The sequence below is a fragment of the Carcharodon carcharias genome, chromosome 7 (genome assembly GCF_017639515.1).
Source record: "Carcharodon carcharias isolate sCarCar2 chromosome 7, sCarCar2.pri, whole genome shotgun sequence".
Lineage (NCBI taxonomy): Eukaryota > Metazoa > Chordata > Chondrichthyes > Lamniformes > Lamnidae > Carcharodon > Carcharodon carcharias.
Window position 1 is genome coordinate 45,218,330 of NC_054473.1, and position 22,360 is coordinate 45,240,689.

At 39.5% G+C, this 22,360-nt stretch overlaps 1 protein-coding gene across 1 annotated transcript in view; it reads left to right on the plus strand.

Annotated features, from left to right (window-relative positions):
* Positions 1 to 22,360, plus strand: part of LOC121279750 (receptor-type tyrosine-protein phosphatase gamma-like) — a 783,231-nt gene that overhangs the window by 704,556 nt on the left and 56,315 nt on the right. The window contains exons 15-21 of the mRNA XM_041191026.1: positions 951 to 1,042; positions 10,915 to 11,011; positions 11,379 to 11,461; positions 12,061 to 12,195; positions 13,476 to 13,610; positions 15,032 to 15,204; positions 19,760 to 19,895. Coding sequence (XP_041046960.1) covers positions 951 to 1,042; positions 10,915 to 11,011; positions 11,379 to 11,461; positions 12,061 to 12,195; positions 13,476 to 13,610; positions 15,032 to 15,204; positions 19,760 to 19,895 — 851 coding nt within the window. The remainder of the gene's footprint in view (positions 1 to 950; positions 1,043 to 10,914; positions 11,012 to 11,378; positions 11,462 to 12,060; positions 12,196 to 13,475; positions 13,611 to 15,031; positions 15,205 to 19,759; positions 19,896 to 22,360) is intronic.

The following is a 22,360-nucleotide window of genomic DNA, read 5'->3' on the forward strand; positions in this document are numbered from 1 at the left end:
CAAACCATGCAATTCTGGGTCGAACTCCAGCTCCCCACTGAGCAACGTAAAATTCATCCAATAGTGTTTTCAAATCCATCAGTGCTGGCAATTGTAGTCTCTGCTCCTCACAGTTTAATTTGTATTGTTACTTTTTCCTGTTTCTAGTGTTCTAAGCTTACTCTATCACTCAAATGATCACGACATCTTTGATGTTTCAAATGTCAGCTACGAAAATGGCTTTAACCTTTGCAGAAGGTCAAATGGGAAATTTTACCTCTAATTCCTCTTTTTAATTTCTTATATTACAATCCCTACAAAGATTTGATACTAAGGCATCGTAATTTTTCCGCTGTAAACCCAGCCCTCCCCTCAGTTTGTTTTAATGGATAAAACAATGAAATGGGTCTATTTTATCATGGAAAAAATTAAGACAGAAGATTGTGTTAAAGTGCACGTTCTGTTTTTTTTCATTTGTGTATTGTTTTCCTTTACATCCAGCAACTTTATTATATTTTTGTTGTACTTTTCTTCCAAATGATCCGTATTGCACTAAATTTAATTCTCGGCCTTTAAAATCAGACCATACTGCTATATTATTTGGAATATACAAAAAATATTGTCACCAAGGAAACAAAGCTAATATCGGGCTTCTTGCCTCATGTTGAGCTCAGGTGTGTCTTTCGTCTCAATATATTAAATAAATAATTAAAGCTCTGCTTTAATTCCCACCCAAATGTATTTGTTAAAATGTAATCCCAGAGCAGTTCTCGTTTGCCATATGTGTTGCATTTTGATTAGTTTTCTTCAAAGCTGATTTATGTACATTAGTTAAGTCTGAAGCATTTTTGAGACTTGTAACACCAGTTCAGCTTTTTGCACAAAAAGATATTAATTGGACTAAACTCATGCACCTCTGCTGTAATTGTGTTCTTAACCTAGCAACATCTTTATTTATTCTTCCCTTGTAGATGATATGGAGGCCATTCCTGTCAAGCAGTTTGTAAAGCACATCAATGAACTGTACACCAATAACCAACATGGATTCTCTGAAGAATTTGAGGTAAGTTGCTGTTACTTTTTTGGGAATGGGTTCTCTTTTTGCCTCTTTGGTGATTGATTGGTAACTCAGATGTTATCTCTTAAATGGCACTATTTGATTGTGTAATGTCATTTAAATGAAATTGTACAAGCTAATGGCCGAAACTACGAAAAAAATACAAGTCCAGTACCTTCCATTTTAATCTATTTGACAATTGTAATAATTTATAACTTCCTACTTCACCTTAATTTATAATTTGTTACTTGTCCCACAGTAATTTATGGGATTAATAAAGAAGCGTCCATTTCCATGAAATTCCATAAATTCGTTTTGAACACTTAAAATTATGTGGAAATTACAGAAAACAATCCTGGATCATTCCATTTATGAGAACAAAAGTATACTGGATGGAGTACAATACTGGGAAATTTTAGATTTTTTAAAATGGGAAACTATATTTTGGATTTGATTCAAAAGGCACTTTAGTGTTCCTTGCTGTCAACTGTCTGTGACTGCACAGTTTTTGCATTTCCTGCTCTAGGGCTGGAAAATACTGCACTGGTTTAAGCACAGCATATGTCTGCATCTTGGAGCACTCTCATGAAGAACTGTTGCTGAAATTCGGATTGGAGTGTTGCTTGTTCTCCTGCATGTCATCCCTTTCAAGATTCAGAGAGCCTCATGATATCCACTTCCTGCATTCTACGATGTGATCTCTTCCAGCTGCTGTGCTTCATTGACTGCTTGTGTATCTTGTAAAAAAAATCCCCATATTTTAATCTTTTCTTTAACCTCCCTAGCCTTAATGTTAAAATTCCAAGACCATGCAAACCTTTCCTTTTGGAAAGCAGAACAATCCAGACCTGGATTGGTCCATGAACTCCCAACAGTAGCAGCTCTTGGTTAAGTTGCAAGGAGGCATGCTTCAACAAAAGTGATCCCTTCCCATAGACTAGATTATTTTCCCTTCCCTCATTCCAACTAAATTAGCTGAGCTGGGCCAAGCTCCCCCTTGGGCGCTGTCACTTTTAAGTATAGTGATCCTGACACTTTCTGTTTTTTCTTTCTGCATTTGCTTAGCCATATGCCCATGTTCTGGTGCACAGTACTGACGCTGCTGTCAGAAACCTCTCCGTGCTTGCTGAGCAACATTAATATTGGCATACAATTCAAATACGTTTTTTGTTCTTTGTCATTAAGCATATACCATTTAGTGCATTTAAATAAATGCTAAACTACAGCATTTATCCTGTTTTGCTAATAGTATTAGAAGATTGGAATTTTAAATTTATAAAGTCCTGTAAATGGGGGCTTTTTGCGAATTGCTAATAATTGGTTTTGTAATGTTCTGTAATGATATGAAATTGCAGAATCTCATTTCAGAAGAAGATCTGTCAATGTGAAATACATTTTTTCACAAATCATAAACACAGTCCTTAATGAGTCCTTAAATGTGCTTCTAACTCTTCTATAAACAGTTCACACTGCTATAAATTTGAATATGGCTGAATTAGAGATCAAAAGATTAAAAGGTGATGGAGCACAACAGTCATTTGAATTAATGAATTCATTTTTCATCACACATCTTGATTTGTTTATTAGATGAAATTATTCCACAGTATGTTTAATGGTGTAACAAACAGATGTGATTAATAGCAGTGGTCTGCCAGATCATGAATAATAGATTTTTGGCTGATTTGAATTAGATCATCTTGATCAGAAGCAATTCTCTTGGGGCAAATGTTTGTCCTGCATACTGTCAACATAGTTAAAGGCTTTTATCTTTGCTCAATCATTTAGCTGATGGTTTGTCAACGCCAATAACTCCCTAACTGCACGCTTCTGCTTTTCTGCAAATAGCCAAATGTCAAAGTGGTGCACTTACTATAGAATAGTACTACGTGTACCGTGCAGTCATATTTACAATGAGATTTGTGGTCAAGCCAATTAAGTCAGTCAGATCCAACATACTTTCGACTTTATTTATTTGCAAGTTTATTTCTTTCCTTGTCTTATCTACACATCTTTATCAATCATACCCACTTTAGGTCCACCACAGACATTTGTAGAGCTGGGAAGGCAACCAGGTCATTGTCTCCCATGCAAGAGTGACCCAAGGTGATAAACCTACTGAATTTTTTGTTTCCCCATTGCCTGGCTACTACCTCCCGAGGAATCATTTGAAATTGGGAACTTGCCATGCTGGAGAATTATGGTTGCAATCCTATCTTCTTTTCCTTGAGTCTATAGAGTGTTTGTACAACAACTCAGTGTGTCACTGGGCTGTAAACTGCATCTCTTGATCTAATTCTTCAAAAACCTATTTTCTTTAGGCTGCTTTATAAAAATATCTTTAATCATTAGCACAGTCTAAAGGTCAGTTCTGTTGTTAACAAACAAGTGCTTTATTCTAAGTTTTTAATCTAACTTTGTAGTGAGAAAATAGATCATCTTTACACTGCAGTACCCAAGATTCGCAGCCAATTGTTTTTTCAGTTGATATTTGTATAAGTAGTTCAGGTTTTTAGGAAGGGTTGTTGATCAGAATAGAGCATTACACTATGTCTGAAGCTTTATACATTTCTTTTGCCAAGTGTTTTAACATGAATATGGGAATATGATGTTGTTAACCTTCTTGTTCACAAAAGTTGGGCTGTTTTACTGGGTTTGTTACTGCAATTCTAATCTTTGGTGAAACAGTGTGATTTTTTATGCAGTATCCACAAAAACTGCAGAACTTGAAGTATATATATATATATATATTATATAAAAATAATATATATATATACACACAGACACACATATACACATGTTTACATCCAGTCATGTATCATGTTCTTCAACATCTGAAATTTGTGTTAGAAAAATAAAGATCAATACACTGTTCTCAAAATAACTTGTGTTTTTATATAATTTGATGAGAACAGTCTATATAATTTACTGTGAGTAAACTGCAGGGCACGAGGATGGGGAGAAGCCAATCAGCCAAATATTCCATGGATGGCAGTATGGGCATATTAGATGTTGATATCATATTACCCTTTGGTGTACCAAGAGATTTTTTAAAAGTAATTCATTTTTAACTTGTAATTTAGTTGCTGCTACTCAGGGTTATATTTTTCACAATAACCTGCAATATATTGTTTCTTCCAAAAGCACAAACAGATCAAGCAGAGATTTGTTATGAAATAATTCATCTCAAAGAAGTAACTGTTTAAATAATACCATCACTCCCAAAACAGGAACAAGTTTCATACTTACCAATCAATCAGCTTATAACATGAATTCTTCTGTAGTATGTTTTCTCCTAAGTATGTGTAGAAGTCAGCATTTAATTACTTTACTGTGGGTTCTGATAGCAGTAATTACTTTTCTAGACCTTTCCCACAAAATAACTTTGACGGTTACATCTACGAGATGTAGATATTTCCTTCCCTGCAGTATTGTGTATGAAGTAGAAAGGCAGACAAAGATAAAGTAAAAACAAAATTATTTACATGTTTTTGGTTTATAAAACATGGAGACGATGGCGCAGTGGCATTGTCACTGGACTACTAATCCAGAGACCCAGGGTAATGCTCTGGGGATTTGGGTTCAAATCCTGCCATGGCAAATGGTGGAATTGGAATTCAATAAAACAATCTGGAATTAAAAGTCTATTGATGCTCATGAAACCATTGGTGATTGTTGTATAAACCCATCTGATTCACTAATTTCCTTTAGGGAAGGAAATTTGCCATCCTTACCTGGTCTGGCCTGCATGTAACTCCAGACCCACAGCAATGTGGTCGACTCTTAAATGCCCCCTGAACAAGGGCAATTAGGGATGGGTAGTAAATGCTGGCCTAGCCAGTCATGTTCACTTCCCATGAAAGAATAATAAAAATCTCCAACAATAATTAAAATCTGAAAGAATGAGATTTCTTGTAAAAATTAATTTTCTGTGCCAGAAAGGTTGTTTGGCAATAATTAAGACTTTACTGCACTGTGAAAAAATTATCTTATACTGGAATGAGCAAGCTCTAACTTTCTTTAGTGTGTTTAGTGGGTATACATCAAGTAACTACACCAACTATATGCTGTTCCATATGTTTCATTGCTGAGTCTCTTGGTGAGATACTGGTGTAGCGAAGGTTGTGGAGGAGTGGGGAAACTTGGGCAGCAACTTCTTGATTTACGTGCTCAAGTGCATATGTACAGTTGCCGGAAGTTGCTGTCTGATTTTGTCTTTAATAATGGTGAGCAGCACTGTTATTTTTACCAAGATATTGGACCATTGAAATGGGGGCATTCTAAAAGGTAATATTTTTAGCATGCTATTAACTGAGAGAAAATCTGCACACAAGGGAACTGTTAAATCGTTCTGTTAAATTGCTTTTCTCTATGCATGTCGTGTTAAGTTTGCTTATGTCAATATAGTTACAAACAATCACTAAGCAACTCCACAAATGAAATTGGTGTGCTAAATACAATGAAATGCTCCATTCCAGGAAAGGATCACTTGTTAGTTGTTTAATGTGATGCGTGACTTTTACAGATTGCATAAAATATGTGTTAAGTGGATCGCTTTAGCCCTACTGATGACAGGTTTATAAGCAGAAGCATTCTCTTGCATTTGTGTTGTTTGTCATTTAAAAATACCACACCTACCTCTTCCCTCAAGCAACAGTGTGATGCTCCTCAACTGAGAAGGGAACTAATTCATGTAGGAAACCACTTCTGAAGCATGCGTAGGTTCAACTAGAGCTGACAGAACATTAATCACTGCAAGATAATCACATTTTAGAGGCCTTGCTTTTCCTGAGACCTTGAAGAACAAGACCTTGCTGGCAGGTCTATACTTGGATTCTAATGCATTGCTTGTAATGATAGCGATGTGAATGTAACATATCAAGCATAACAAGTTTATTAAGACACCTAGCAATATTAGATTTTGTTATTTTGACACATCCACCTCTAAACCTGACTACATTCAGCTCTGTTGCATTTGATTTTGTCTGGGGAGGAATTCTCAAATACTTCATCATAAACTGAAATATTAGGATAGAAATTTAGTTGTCTATCAAAGTTGTAGTTGTATTTGATCATCCTAGAATACAAAGATGATTAAGATAATCCCTTCTTCATTACGACCCATTTTCTTAAATCCGTGTCCCATGCTCCTCCAGCCTTGCTGCAACAAGAAGTGCGGGAACTCATGGACTTTTTTGTGTACTTGCTGCGTCCATCCTTTCCTACAGTCCACCAAACTAAATTTCCACCAATTCAATGTTCCTCCATGCCCTAACCATAAATTTGTTTCCTTCTCTAATTTTTCCTCACGCCCCCTGAAAGCTTATCTTGTCCTTGAGATTCATCTCCTACACTATCAAATCATTGTTGAAAGTTTAAATTGACCGAGCACTCACATCCTTTTAGGGAAAGTGAGTTTCAGTTTTTTGTGAGAAAAAATGCTTTCTGGCCTAGCTCTAATTCTTAAGATTATGTCCTCTTGTTCTGGATTTTCCCATGGAAGTAAATAGTTCCTTTGTATCTACCCAATCAAATCCCTTTATTGTTTTAAACACCTCAATTAGATCACCCCTTCTAAACTCAGTGAAATAAAAATCAATTATGCTGCTATTCCTTGTTTTTTTACATCCTAATATCATTCTGGTTGATAAAAGCAAAATACTGCAGATGCTGGAAATCTGAAACTAAAACAAAAACTGCTGGAAAAACTCAGCAGGTCTGACAGCATCTGTAGAAAGAAAGACAGAATTAACGTTTTGAGTCCATATGACTTCTTCAGAGCTAAAGAGAGGTAAAAATATGGTGAAATATATATTGTGTAAGGGGACTGGGACAGGTGAAGATGAACAGAAGGCCCGTGATATGCGGAGGCAAAAGAGAGATTGCAAAAGATGTCATAAACAAAAGGTCAAAGGGGTGTTGATGGTGGTGATACTGGCTAAAGGAGGTGCTAATGGTGACATTAAGAGCAGAAAGCAGAATGAGCAAGTGATGAGCAATCATTCTGGTTGATCTGTGTTGTGACCTCCCAAGGTATCTTTCCTGAGGTTTATGGCCCAAAACTGAACATGGCATTCCAGATGGGAGTCTTGAGGCTCTGCACAACCAAAGCATCATTTTCTCATTTTTGAATTCCAATCCCTCCTGAAATGAAAGCCAACCTTTCATTAGTCTTTTTGATTACTTTTTGTACCTGTGTGCTAGCTTTTGGTGATTTAAGTACATGGACACCCAAACCCGTTTGCTTTGCCACAGCTTCTCTCAGCAATAAGAAAATACTTTAATTTGTCTTTCTCAGGTCTAATGTGAATGATCTCACTCTTCCCCACATTAAACTCTATCTTCCATATTTCTGCCCCTTCATTTAATCTGGCTGTGTCTGTTTGTAATTTTCTGTCCCCATCCACACAATTTATTGTGCCTTCTAACTTAGTGTAATCTGCAAACTTATATATACAACCCTGTATTCCTTCATCAAAGCCATTGATACATATGGTAAAGAGCTGAGGTCCCAGTACAGATCCTTGGAGCAAGCATACCACTTGCCACAGCCGACCAATCAGAAAGGACCCCCTTATCTTACTCCTAATCCATGTTACAACATTGGTTTGGTATCTTGGATTCATTTTTGCAAATAATCTTTTCTATGAAACCTTATCAAATGTCTTCGTAGGTGAGTATTGATTTTATCCGTATGATGTACTCATGTAGCTTACCTGTTTCTGATATTCAGCTGTTCGGTCTATGGCTTTCTGTTTATCCCTTTCTCCTATTTTGATCTGAGATGTTAAAGTGGCAACCCTTCAATGCTCAGTACAACTTACAAATCTAAGTTTGAAAGGTTGTGGTCAGACCGGGAAGGTTTCAGTTGGGATTCCTAGCCTGTGCTGAGTTAGTGGTAGGGATACTATAATTGAATTAATACTCTGGGAAAGTGAGTGAAAGATCATCTAAGCTTCTTCCTGTTTCTGATAAGTGTCTAATAACCCCTAGTGAGCGTGTATTTGTGGATATTGAAAGAGGATAGTGTCAGGCTTGGATGTGACACCCTATGGTAAAATGGCTGTATGTCACTCACTATCAGAGCTCACAGACAAATAAATTCTGGTATATGAAAGGGAAAAGTTAACTAGCATTCCTACCCCTGATTGCTATCCTGTGAACCCTGCTGGAAAGTCTGTGTGTAGAAGTCAGGTAAGGCGTGAACTCTGTTATAATGCTCCCTACAGTTGAAAAACCTGACAAACTGCCAGAATCTAGGTGCTCATTGTCATTTGGGTGCATAGGTCAGAACTTTTAAATGAGGAAGGGGAACAGAGAGGAAAGAATCTGGAGAAATACACACCTGTTCTGAGATTAATCGTACCTTAGGCATACAATTCTAATGGATCATTCCCATCTGCTCCGGTTGTATAGAAGCCTTTATACAAGCATAAAATTTCTTAGCAAATAAGTTATGCCTGTCTTGAATTTCACTGAAGTATCATCAGATCTAAATCAAGCTATAGAGGAATTGCACACCTTTTCATTGTTTGGCTTTTATCGTTTCAATCCACTGTGCAGTAAAAGGAGAGTTTTGTTCAGCTGTATATCTGGAAATGAACATTTACTGTTGACTTCAATAATGTTAATTTGATTTTGTTTAAATTTCCAGTCTCTTTCTTTTCATCAGATCTCTAGTCTCCTTTTGAAAATGGGCATTTATACTGAGCACATCGGCCAATCAGCTGTAAACCATGACAAGTGAATAGTTGTCCTGATAACCTATGTTTCTTATTGTAAATTGCAAATCTAAGAACTGTCTAGACATTGGCCATTTGTTTGTAAATGATTTATTCTACAGCACTATATCTCATTAACCTGAAACTGTTTTATTGGCATTTCAATGAACTTGAGCAAAGGAATTTCTTAAGTCTCTTGGCTTCAATCAATATTAGATGAATATAAGAACTAGAACAGGAGCAGACCATTTGGCCCTTGGAGCCTGTGCTATTTAACAAGATCATGGCTGATTTTCTACCTTAGCTCTACTTTCTCACATTATCCCAATCCTCAGACTGTTCCCATAAATTTTTCCCCATAAACCTGCCCATGGAGTTAAAGCTTTCATCATATTTCAAAAGCAAATTCAAATCAAATTTCAATTTGTTCATTCAGGATTATGCAATAATTCCCTAAATAATATTTTGAATTGAATCATGTCGAAAGTATAGAAACAGATAGTGATGCATTCAAGTACTAAAATGTACAAATACATTTGGACAAATTTTTGCCTTTACAATCTGGGCATTATGCATTGAATGGGTGAAGCACAGAAAGAAAAGTCTGCAGGGAGGATCAACTTCCACTAAATGTTCCTTCCATCAATATAATTGGAAGGGAAATCAGGTAGGAGTCTGCTATCTGTGTAGGATCTTCCCCATCAGATTTTCTGTTCTATACTCCTCCCCCATGATGCTTAATGCCAAGGCAGTAAGGATGAAAATCTACCCCATCATACTTATAGGGCAGAATTTTCCCCCCGTTGGGAGGGAAGTTGAAGAGCAGGTGCGCAGAGGCACGCCTCTGATCAGCGCCCCCGATTGGGGGCACGCCATCATTTTAAGTGGGGGGACGAATTAAGGCCCACCCAGTGTGATGTCTGCACGGAAGTGCTGTGCGCTCCCTATGTGGACGGGGGGAATCCCTAAACCCAAGTGTGTGCTTTTTTGCGCATGCGCATGAAAGAGCGCACTCATCTCCCTGAGGCAAAGTGCTGCCTCAGGGAGGTTGGCTCTACTATAAAAAAAAAATTAAAAATAGAAAAAAAAATTCCCAAACATGTCCCCTCATGTGACACTGTCCATAACCTTTAAAAACACTTTAATTTTTTTTTAAACCTACATGAAACCTCATCCCACCCATGGATGAGGTTTCATGCTGTTTTTAATGCCTGCCAGGGCTCCCAGCCAGCCCACCAACCTTAAGGTTAGGCGGGCAGGTCCATTAATTACTTCAGTGACTCTGCCAATGGCCTCAATTGGCCATTGACAGGTTAGCGGGCGCACAGCTGATTTTGCTGAGCCCCCGCCTACCTGAAAATTTAAATGGGATGTGGTGGTAATGTTGGGAGTTCTGCCCAACGTCACCACGCATGGCGAGCAGGCCCCGCCCCCCCGCTCGCCAACCGGAAAAATCCTGGCCATAAGCAACTACTAAACTCTTTGGAACTGGAACATCCAGCCTTTAAATTTATATAAATTTAACTACCATCTGCAACCTTTTTGATAACTTTATTCTTGCAGAGGAAGAAAAGCGCATTTCATTTCCTTTTTTTTTTCAACAACTTTAATCCTTTCTCTCTTTTAAAAGTACTGACTCTTGCTCATGAACTGTACCCTCCAGTGCCCCAGGTAAGGGAAATACTTCTCAAAAGCAGCAAGTTTTACAACTGAACCAGATGATCCTAGATGAGACTTCCAACAGGAAGTGCTCGATAGCAACCAAGGGTAGGAGCATAAACTATTTGCCTTTGACAAATCCAAGAGCACTGAGGTCAGTTGCAGTGTTTCAACTGCTGACCAAGATGTGGGGAGCAGACGGTGCAAGCTGAGCTTCCAGGTTCTGCATGGCACAACTATTGACTGGGTAAATGCATTGAGTGTCCATGGAAATTTAATTTCCATTTTGAACCATAATTAAATACCAGATAATTCTTATGCTATTTGAGATAAAATATCTTTAAAAAGCCTGAATTATATATTTTCTATAGCTAAGTATTCACTTGTATATGATAATCTATGTACATAAAATGAATGAATAGTTTGCCCAACTATTGGATGTAGTAATGTTTTGAAATAGGAAACCAATAAAGCTTTCCTTCTTCCTTTTTCAATTTATAGGAAGTGCAGCGCTGTACAACTGATATGAACATCACATCAGAACATTCCAACCACCCAGATAACAAGCACAAAAACCGATACATCAACATTGTAGCATGTAAGCCTATGCTGGATTCAAACATATTAATGTCTAAATCAATCTTTCAAGTATATTGCACTGAAATTTCCCCACATTGGGCAGTGAAGGAATACAGCATGTAAAAAAACCATGGGGTTGTTCAATCAAAGTTCTATATCGATTAAAAATGCTTCTGAAAATTATTCTTTAGCCCTAAATAGCTATTGTAAATTATCTCAATAAGCAATGATTAATGATGATTAGCTAACTGGCCTCCCTGATTAGTGTACTGTTTTATTTGTTGAAAATCTGTCGTAGTTTATAATTTGTGAAGTAACATTTAAAATATCTGTGAAGATCAAGGTGATTTATTCTTGTGGATTATTATTTATTTCTCCTTCTACAGATGATCACAGCAGAGTTAAGCTAAGGCCAATACCAGGAAAGGATTCAAAGCACAGTGATTACATCAATGCCAATTATGTCGATGTAAGTCATTCTTTTATATTTACAGTATTTCCGTCGTTTGTCATGGTCATTCAATTCAAAGAATTCCAGAATTGAATTATAGACTGGGTGGGTCATGGATTTGAATACTATTTGTCCTTGTTGTTCCATGCCTAAGTTCTAGGTTTAAGTCCAGCTCCAGCTCAGACAGAGACAATTAAGCCAACATTTCTCTTCCTTTTTCTTTCACTCGCTCTCTTTTCCTTCCTTTCCTATAATAAGCATAAGTAAAATCAATTTCAACATCTTTAATCCAGTTTCTAGTGGTTGCATAAAACAGTATTAAGAAAAATAGAATCTTCTACTCTAACAGAATAAAGGATATGGAGTAAAAAGAACTTGACAATTATATGGATATGGAATGTGTGATATTTGAATCATTGAACCTCCACAATAGTGCAGAGAAACTGCATGAATAGTGAAATAATGGTTCAGAGTTTGCTGAAGAAATAATAGTAAGTTTAATAATACTACCAGAATGTCTTCATAGCTTAAAAGAGGCTTTCATAAATTTTACGTTTTCAGTGTTTGAATTTTTGGGTTGTACACTTTTATTTTACGTTGGTTTCTCCCCTTGACAGGGTTACAACAAGTCAAAAGCCTATATAGCTACACAGGGACCTCTTAAACCTACATTTGAAGATTTTTGGAGAATGATCTGGGAACAGAACACAGGAATCATTGTTATGATTACAAATTTAGTGGAGAAAGGACGAGTATGTGACCTTTTTAATTTTGTGTTTTCAGATTGTTGCTTTGATTTTAATTTTTCATATGAAATTTATCTAAACAATTCATACTGTGAAGCAATAAAGTGTCAAGTCGGTCAAGTAATTAACATTAAATTGAGTGTTGGAAGATTGAATATGATTTCCACAGCTTCTTATTTGCACTGAAAAGAAAAAGCATTTGCATTTATATATCACCTTTTGTGACCACAGGATGTCCCAAAACACATTACAAATAATGAAGTACTTCTGTATTGTAGTCACTGTTTTAATGTGGGAAACGTTGTAGCCAATTTGCACATAGCAAGCTTCCACAAACAATAATGTGATAACGTCCAGATAATCTGCTTTTGTGATTGAAGGATAAATATTGACCAGGACTCTGAGCATTACTCCCCTACTGTTTTCAAAATAGTGCTATGGGATCTTACACATCCACCTGAGAAGGCAGATCATCCCTCAGTTTAACACTTCATTCACAGATAGCACTTCTGACAGTGCAACTCTCCCTTAGTACTGCAGTACGAATATGATTTATGCGCTCAAGTCCTGGGGCAGAATTTTGCCCTAGGTTGGTGGGCAGGCTCCACTGGCTCGGCAGCGGGCGCGCAGCCGAACTCCGCCGCCGCTGAAGCGGGCTCCGCTGCTATTTAAGTGGGCAGGCCAATTAAGCCCACCGAGCAGGGAGAGGGATTCCACAACTGTCAAAGTGCGCTGCGCGAAAGAGCACACTGCTCCCTGAGACTAAGTGCTGTCTCAGGGAGAGCACTGACAGTTTAAAAAAAATCAAAAATAGCACAATAAAAAAATTATTAACATGTCCCCCTCACGTGACAATGTCACACTAGATGGGACATGTTAATAAATCTCACATAAAGTTAATTTAAGATTTTTAAAACGGATGTGAAACCTCATCCCGCCAGTGGATGAGGTTTCATATTTTATCAGAAGCCCACTGGGGCTCCTGGCCTGCCAGCCAACCTTAAGGTTGGTTGGGCAGGGTCTTTAATTATCTTAATTATCCTGTCAATGGCCTCAATAGGCAGCTGATTTCGCTGTCCACCTGCCTTCCTAAATATTTAAATGGGGCGGAATGAAGTCGGGGGTCAATTTCCCGTCAGCGAGCGGACTTAAACCCACAACCTTCTCACTCTGAGGCAAGTGTGTCACCAACTGAGCCATGGCTAGCACACATTGTGTTGTAATTTTGACATTTCGTTGTGGCACTTTCTGGATGGAATGAAACCTCTGTATTTCTTGTATTTCAGCGAAAATGTGATCAGTACTGGCCAAGTGAGAACAATGAAGAGTACGGCAATATTATCGTTACCTTGAAGAGCACAAAAGTGCGGGCATGTTGTACTGTTCGCCGCTTCACCATAAGGAACACAAAAGTTAAAAAGGTAAATGTTGAAAAATAATTGTGCCTTTTTATAATTCTTAAACAGAGATGAGGAATCCTAGACTTGGTACAATTAGGTGCAGGTGTAAAAGGAAAAACTAATTTTTATTTATGTCCTTAGTACATCTTAAAATGCCAACAACAGTCATCAAATTCCATTTGAATTGTAGTCACAGTTGTAACATAGGGAAACACAGCAACCAATTTGTGTGTATCAAGGTTTGACAAACAGTAATGAGGTACTAGACTAATTAATATTTCTAGTGATGTTATTGAAGGGATAAATGTTTGCAAGGACATCAGGAGAACTCCCCAGAGCTTCTTTGCATAGGACCATAGGGTCTTTTATGTCCACCTGAACTTGATGGTGAGGGTCAGTTTAACACATTCCTGGAAGATAGTTCTTATCTCTACCGTAAATTAAATGAAAGACATTTTTACACTCCAGAATAAAGTTATTAGAAATATACTTTGTGGTAGGATGCACAATGGAAGGCTTATCCTTCATTTGCTACAGTGGAAACTATTTAACTGTTTCATCCAGCATTAACTAGAGAATTGAATACTTTCATGCAAACATCCATACAGTGGCTGTCCATTTTAACCTACAAGGATGTAAATCTTGTTCGTTGGTACCATAGATAATGTGAACAGGAACTGAAAATGCTGATTTCATTTTTCATTTTCCTCCTGAAGTATGTATTTTTCTGTTAAAATTTGCTTTGATTGCAGAGAGAGAACTCAAGTGCTGAAGCACTGTTTCACTAGTTTGGGAACCGGAAGAAGACAGTTTTCTGGCAATGGGTCTGGGGCAAATGCTCTAGCCTTGGCCCTGCAGACTTGTCGAAATCAGATAAATCAATTGGGGGTCTATGGTTTTAGAACACTTAGAGGACTGATCACAGATTAGTTGCCTGTCTCCCCTGCTGCACCCCTTCCCTATGATCAGAGAATGCTATGTGATCTGGGGGGCCTGAAGAAGGGAGGATACAAAAATGAATTGAAAGATTATCAAAATTTTCCCTGCTTACAGGCATTGCAACATGAGAGCAATTCGGAATACCCATGGCATTGATTTAATCATTATTCAATTCTGAATTGCCACCTGACAAATAAGTGAATTTGTTAGTCGATCGCTTTTTCTTGATATTAGCCATTTAAAATACAAGTAAATATCAGCTGTTTTAACTCTGATTTTAATGGATTTATTATACTTTTCCAAAGGTGTTTAAAAATTTCTCTGCTTTTTTGGTACTGTAATTGCCTATTGCAATCTAAATTGAAAAAGTAAGTCTTACAAATGGGTGTTGGGTCTAGCAATGATGTATGACTGTTGTCCTCGTTGGCACAGTTTTAAATTTACCAATCATACTCCAAATAAAGTTTTACATATTCACTAATGCTGATAAACTGTGGCTACAGGGACAAAAGGGAAACCCCAAGGGACGTCAGAATGAGCGAATGGTTATCCAATATCACTATACACAGTGGCCTGATATGGGGGTACCAGAATATGCACTTCCTGTACTCACCTTTGTAAGAAAGTCATCTGCAGCTCAGATACCAGACATGGGACCAGTGGTAGTACATTGCAGGTACGTGTAAATATTAATTTTTCCTCAGGGGTTTGAGGAAAATCTAATTGTGCATGGCACTGCTTTTGATTCAGCTCCGTGTATTAAATTAATTTTCATATTAGAGGATCATTCATCCTTCTGGCTGGAACAATAATGTGCTGGGGTTTCTGCATGGCTTCCATCCTATTATCACAAAATATAGGTAGAGTTGACAGAAATAATGCAAAGGATTCTTACACTTGGAACCACTCGCCCTTGAGTTATCATGACCTTTTACACTCAGTTCAAAAATCAGTTTGGATGAAGCAGTCCTCTTTCACAAAACTAGCCACGTCCCTTTGTTAGCATGGTGAATTTCTGTCAGTTACACCTGATTGGGGGTGTTCCTCATATGGATTCAGAAGTTTGGCTGCAAGGGCACCCATGATCACATTAATCCACCATTAATGATATATGGCTGCAGTGATCAGCAGTCAATTGAAGCCTGAATCCGGCCTGTTTCACATACTGATGCTACAATTACTTTAGATTGCTTAAAATTCAGTTTAAATTAGTCAAAATTCAGTCAGTTGGTCTGTCTTTGGTACATAAGACCTATGGCCAGCAGGCACTTGGAACCATTGAATATCCTGTTCCTTCAGCTGCAGCAATTTCTTGAACAAATTTTCAGTCTAAATTAAATTAATTCAATAAATCTGAGGCTCCATTGTTCAAGTCAATAATCAATTACAATTAAAAATGTTATTTCATTGCACTGATTCGTGGATGATTTAACATTCAGGCTTATGCAAATGAATTTGAGTGGAAATTTCAGCATGATTTCACCTTGACAAAATCAGCTCAGTGTCCAGCGCATTGCACCACTGGCAGAAGCTCCAGGCCAGTGTGTATATTAAAGACAAAGCAGAAGAAAATGAAAGGTGGGTAGCGCAGGTGGTTGCTGAACCTACTGAGCAGCTGAATGATGGGACATTGCTTCAGTCCCCACTTTGTTGAGTTGCTGATTTTGTTCTTCGTCCGAAGAGCAGCAGCCCTTGTCATCCGTGTCAGATGGGAGACGCCGCTTGCCACTTGTCTGAGAAATGGCTTGGTCCCTTCTTAGCCTATTCTTCTTTTTGGATCTCTTCATCAGCTGCCCTGATGATTTTCTGATGCTTCCTCCTCCGTTGATTTGCTCTGCTGAGGGGTGGGAGATTAAGGGGGGGCAGTGCATTTGTTTGGCTGTCTGCTGCCTCAATCTTTTTCTTCATCTTGTCTCGCTCCGTGTCCTCATTTGTCCCATTGTGTTCATTGGAGGCCATGGTGGTTGGAGGATTGCAAGTGTCCTTGGTAGTAGTGGCACTAAGCATTTCATCTGCTTCCCCCTCGTTGGCTTTGGCTGCCTGTGCATAAGTGAGGCAGCGTTTGGGGCAGGTCTTGTAGAGGTGGCCTGCCTCACCACACAGGTTGCAGCACTTAGCCTGTTTGCAGTCCTTTGTCTGGTACCCTTCCTGCTTGCAATTCTTGCAGAGGATGGCGCTGCAGTTGGCTGCCACATGACCAGACTTGCCGCATGAGCGACAAAGTTTGGGCTGCCCAGCAGAGACAAGGTAGCCACAGCTTCCCCTGATAGTGAAGCTGGAAGGAGGGTGGAGGATGGCTCCCTTACCATCTGCTCTGAGCGTGACCTTGACCTGGCATTTGCTGGTCCAAATCCCGAAAGCGTCTTTAACCTCGGTGCAGCTCCCAACCTTGTCGATGTTCCTGGCAAGGCAGATGAACACATCGGCGACAGGGACATGGGGGTTGTAGAGATGCACAGTCACCACATGGTCCCATTGCAAAGGCAGAGCAAAGAGTGATTCCACCGTTAGGATCCTCATCTGCGGCTGGTCTCTCTTCTCCTCGAACACCTTCAGGAACTTGACGCAGGCAGCCACATTAAAGTATGCAATACTGGGGAAGTCCTGCAGGCAGTAGATCTCCTCAGCTTTAACACCTGCCTCATCAGCCTGGATCAGGAGAAGGCCTTTGACAGAATATCGCACCCCTGCATGGTGGATGTGCTCTCCAAAATGGGGTTTGGGGAGGGAATCCGCAACTGGATCCAACTGCTCTACACTAACATCAGCAGCACAGTTTCAATCAATAGGTGGGAATCAGATAGCTTTCCTATTAAATCTGGAGTCAGGCAGGGCTGCCCTCTCTCCACTGTTCTGTTTGTGAGTTGCATAGAACCCTTTACTGAGTCCATCCAGAAGGATCCGGGCATAAGGGGAGTGACGATCCCAGGCAGTGGAGACACTCAGATCAAAGCCTCTCTGTACATGGACGATGTAGCCGTCTTCTGCTTGGATCTGCTGTCGGTGCACAGACTGATCCACATCTGCGACCAGTTCAAACTGGCCTCAGGAGCCAAGGTAAATCGTGGGAAGAGCAAGACCATGTTCTTTGGGAACTGGGCTGACCGATCCTTTGTCCGCTTCACCGTCAGGGCTGACGGCCTAAAGGTGCTGGGGTTGTGGTTCGGAGGGACCGGGGCGTGCATTAGAAACTGGAAGGAGCGAGTGTCTTTGGTGGAAAGAGAACTAGGCAATTGGGAGCGACACTCCCTCTCCATTGCGGTTAAGAACCTGGTCATCAGGCGTGAGGCACTTTCGCTGTTGCTGTACGTGGCGCATTTCTGGCCCACTCCACACTCCTGTGCGATGGCGATCACCCGAGCCATCTTTTGTTTTACCTGGAGGTCAAAAATGGATCGTGTCTGCAGGGACGCAATGTACAAGCCTCTAGCTAAGGGAGGAAAAAACGTGCCCAACATCGCCCTCATCCTGATGGCCACGTTTGTGTGTGGCTGCATCAAGCGGTGCGTAGACCCTCAGTATGTAAACACCAAGTGTCACTACATGCTGAGGTTCTACCTGTCCCCGGTGTTGCGAAGGATGGGTCTGGCCACGCTGCCGCGGAACGCTCCAAGTAGTTGGACCGTGCCGTACCACCTGTCCCTCGTGGAAAATTGTATGCAGAGAAACACCTTTGACCACAAGTCCATCAGGCAGTGGTCAGCACATAACGTCTTACAGGCCCTGAGCAAAAAGGAGAGGGTGGATCTTGTCAGATGGTTCCCCGAGCAGACTGTCAAAGTCATTTGGCAGAATGCCTCATCGCTAGAACTTTCCAACAAGTACCAAGATGTAGCTTGGCTGGTGGTGAGAAATCCCTCCCCGTCAGATCCTTCCAACAGGCCAGGAGTCTCACCCCCTATGCACGTTGCCCTTGAGGTGGCTGTGGTGGGGACAAGATTGTTGTTCACCTCATTGTGGATTGTGCCTTTGCAAAGAAGGTCTGGAGAGAGATGCAGTGGTTTCTGTCGAGGTTCATCCCGAGCAGTGCGGTGACACAAGAATTTGTGCTCCACGGGCTGTCCCAGGGACACACACCGAGACAAACATCAACTGCAGCTGGAGGATCATCAACTCGGTGAAAGGCGCTCTTTGGTCTGCCCGAAACTTGTTGGTCTTCCAGTGCAAAGAGTTGGCCCTGACCGAGTATTGCAGACTGGACCATTCCAAGGTCCAGGACTACGTGTTGAGGGACACACTAAAGCTTGGGGCAGCCGTCGCAAAGGCGCAATGGGGAAAGGTCGCTGCCTAAGACCTTTCAGCCATAGTGCACTGAGGGGCTGGGAATTGTATAGACCCCTCAGGCTGTACGGCTCACGATGAATGTATCCATTGAATAATAATTGCATTATAATTATATTGAAGCACCTCAGAGTGCAACATGATGTATGTTGATAACTCCAATACCATTGCATTGTCTGACTGTCTGTAATGACCATATTGAAATGACTGTAATATTCATTGATTGTATTGAAACACCTCATGACCCATGTGTAAAAGTTGAATCTGATGGCACTTTTTGTGATGGCAATTTAGAAATTTTGTAATGTTCTTCCAGATATTTTATGAATAAAGTATTTTTTCAACAACAAAAAAAAAATGTTGTTTAACTCACAGTTGGTGGCAAGAGTTGCAGGAGTTTTCACATAGGTGGAAGTGGTGAGAGATGGGAAGGATACTAGAGGGGGTATTGGCAGACCATTTTTCACTAAGAAATTCTCAATTGTTACCCATGGCCAATTCGAGAGAAACATTGACAGAGGGATTGGAAATGCCCATTCTCAGGACTTGAATGACATGGGGAAAGTGGAAGAGGAGAAAAATGGAAAAAATGAAGTGCGACATATCCTGGGAGAAATAACTGTTAAGTAGTTGGCTGCACAGCTGTGTGTATGTTAATCATTTCTGACTAAACATAATGCTTCCGAAGCCAAGATAGCTTTTGTCAATAATTACACTTGCGTATTCAGTTAAATACCATATATTGAACCACTTATTAATGAATATGGAGATCAGCTGTTATTTGATGAAGTGTTTCCATAGAATTAACAAAAAGCCTTTAAGAGTGCATGCATAGTTATTTACTCAACCCAATTTTCATTTGATCTTGCAGATAGATCACATTTTTAAATAGTTCTTGCTGTACTTGTGTATGGTATGTTAATTCTTTATTCTCTTTATTCCCTATGTAGTGCTGGTGTTGGCAGAACTGGAACATATATTGTGCTTGATAGCATGCTGAAGCAAATAAAAGATAAAAGCACGGTTAATGTCCTAGGCTTTCTCAAACACATCAGGACTCAAAGGAACTATCTCGTCCAGACAGAGGTAAATATCAATTATAAATGGCACAGAGTTTATGGCGATTCCAAGCTAAAATTGGGCAGAGTTACCAAGGTAACACTTGGCAAAGTTTACAAGTAATGGTTTGCACCTACAGGGCCAGTTTCAAAAAATAGATCTTATATTTAGACTCAAAGCCTAGCATGTGGCTAGTCTGTTTTAACAGAATTCTAAATTCCCTTCTTGTGTGGGTTGTGAGAGAAATAGTTGTATTTGGCTTATGATGCCAAGAGTAATGGTGCACTGTTGGTCCCACAAAAATGGAATGCTCCTCATTCAAAAACTCAAAACAGGTGGAACACATGAGTAGATAAGTTAATGGTAGTGATAATAATAAGTAATTTTTCAGTGCTCCTGTCTCTTGTGTTTCTATCATGGTGCATATGGGATTAAAAGCTAAGATCAATCAGAAAGTGGGATAACTTGTATTGATGCACAGTTGTTCCAGATGTTTAAATGTTTTCCCTTTTATACTTCTGTGAATTATCCTGGAACATTTTCTATGAGAAAAGCATTATATCAATGCAACTTATTGTGCCGGCTTTATCAGGCATGCCAGAAAGAGGCCAAGTCATCAACTCAAATGCAATCATCTTGTTGGTTTGGTTTGCATGTTTGTTTGGCTGTTTTTGATTTTAAGAGATACTTTAAATTCAGATTGTCTTTTATTTCTCAGCATTTTTGTTACAATTCAACTGTCTATCTGAAGCTATCTGAGTGACTCTGTGGGCAAATTGCCATGTGTAGGTTCAGATTTATGGACCTTGCTTCTTGATCAATTTACATTGCGTTTTAGCACAATGCATGTTACAGGTTTCATATTTCTAAATTTTTGAAATGAACTTGCAATTAATAACTTGGTTGTAAATTTCAGTCTCTGGTACATAATCCAGGATGAAATCCCTAGCTATTTTTCTTCAAGGCTGTTTTGGATCTAAGAAAGTCTAATGGATCCAATACTTTTTCCCATATACTGGTGAACCTCCTTTGGAATTGCAGATGGTTATTTATTGGATATTCTGTTTTATGAAGACAGAGATGATTTCATGCCTAATGTATTATTTTTCTATGGTAGTGATATGTCCCTTCAAAACAACAGTTCTAATTATGTTAAATAAATCCTAGGCTGAGTCTATTAAGAGTTTAGTTGTTGTTTGGACTGGAAACTTTGGAGATTGGAACATGCTTATCAGTTCAAGACTGAAGATTAGAAATAGCCAGGTGATAGCAACAAACATTTTAAGGCAATTTTGCATCTATAGTCAAGTCATATAACATCATTAGAACTGTTGTCTTGAAGGGATATATCACTACCATAGAAAAATAATACATTAGGCATTAAATCATCTCTATCTTTATAAAACAGAATATCCAATAAATAGCCATCTGCAATTCCAAAGGAGGTTCACCAGTGTATGGGAAAAAGTATTGCAACTGTTAGACTTTCTTTGGGCCTGGATTTTCATCCTTGAGGCAGGTAGCAGGGGTTGGGAAAATTCCCAGCTCGACCCGGCCGCTTTGGGAGAAAATGTCCTCAAAGGTGGAATATTCATTGCCGGGAAGCAGATGCAGGCTGGCATTGGGCCAGCAACACAGGGAAAAATTTGGACGCAGCCACAGGAGCTTCCAGGTGCGGAGATGGGATGTTTATAAGGCCTGTCTCAGTGCAGTGGAACTTGATCCCAGTTAAAATGAAAACACAAAGGCCCTCCAGTCCTCATCCTCAACCCTCACCCTCAAACAGTGCCTATGCTCCATCCATGCCACCTCATGCCCTCCACCCACCCCTTATGGCCCTCATGCCCCCATACCAAGCCATGGTACTTCCAAGCCCATTGATTCACCGTACACTGTATAGAACTAACTGTTGTGTTTTTATAATGAAATGAAAGCAACAATTACTTATAAGGGATTGAGTAAACAGGTTGTGGGTTCATTTACTTAGGCTAGGCACATGAGAACATATATACGTAGATAGAAAGCTTGAATACATCAGCATCAGAGCTGTATATGCTGTATTCTGCTCACAGGCCAAAATGAAACTGAGTCTGGATTATATGACATACTTCCCTTCTAGTGATGGTATGCTGCTATCCGTTATATGCATATTACAACATCCCCCTTTCTTTTTAAAGATACTTTACCCCCCTGCAAAGAAGAATAACTATTTATAACACATGTTCATGTTTAGTTACCGTTACATAAGTATATAGGACTGGTGAATCTATGAGTCTGTAAAGCGTAACCCAGATCTTGTAATAGTAACCTTGCCTGGAGGTTTCTTTAATTGCTCACAGTGATCTGTGGGATTGTCATTCTTGGATGCTGTCCCTGGTTTCATTCGGGATCTTGTCCTAGATCCAGTAGGACTGTACAGCAGTTGAGGGGCTGGAATGGACCTGATTTGTCTTCGGTTGTGCCTCACCATTGCACCTTTTTGTGTAATGGTT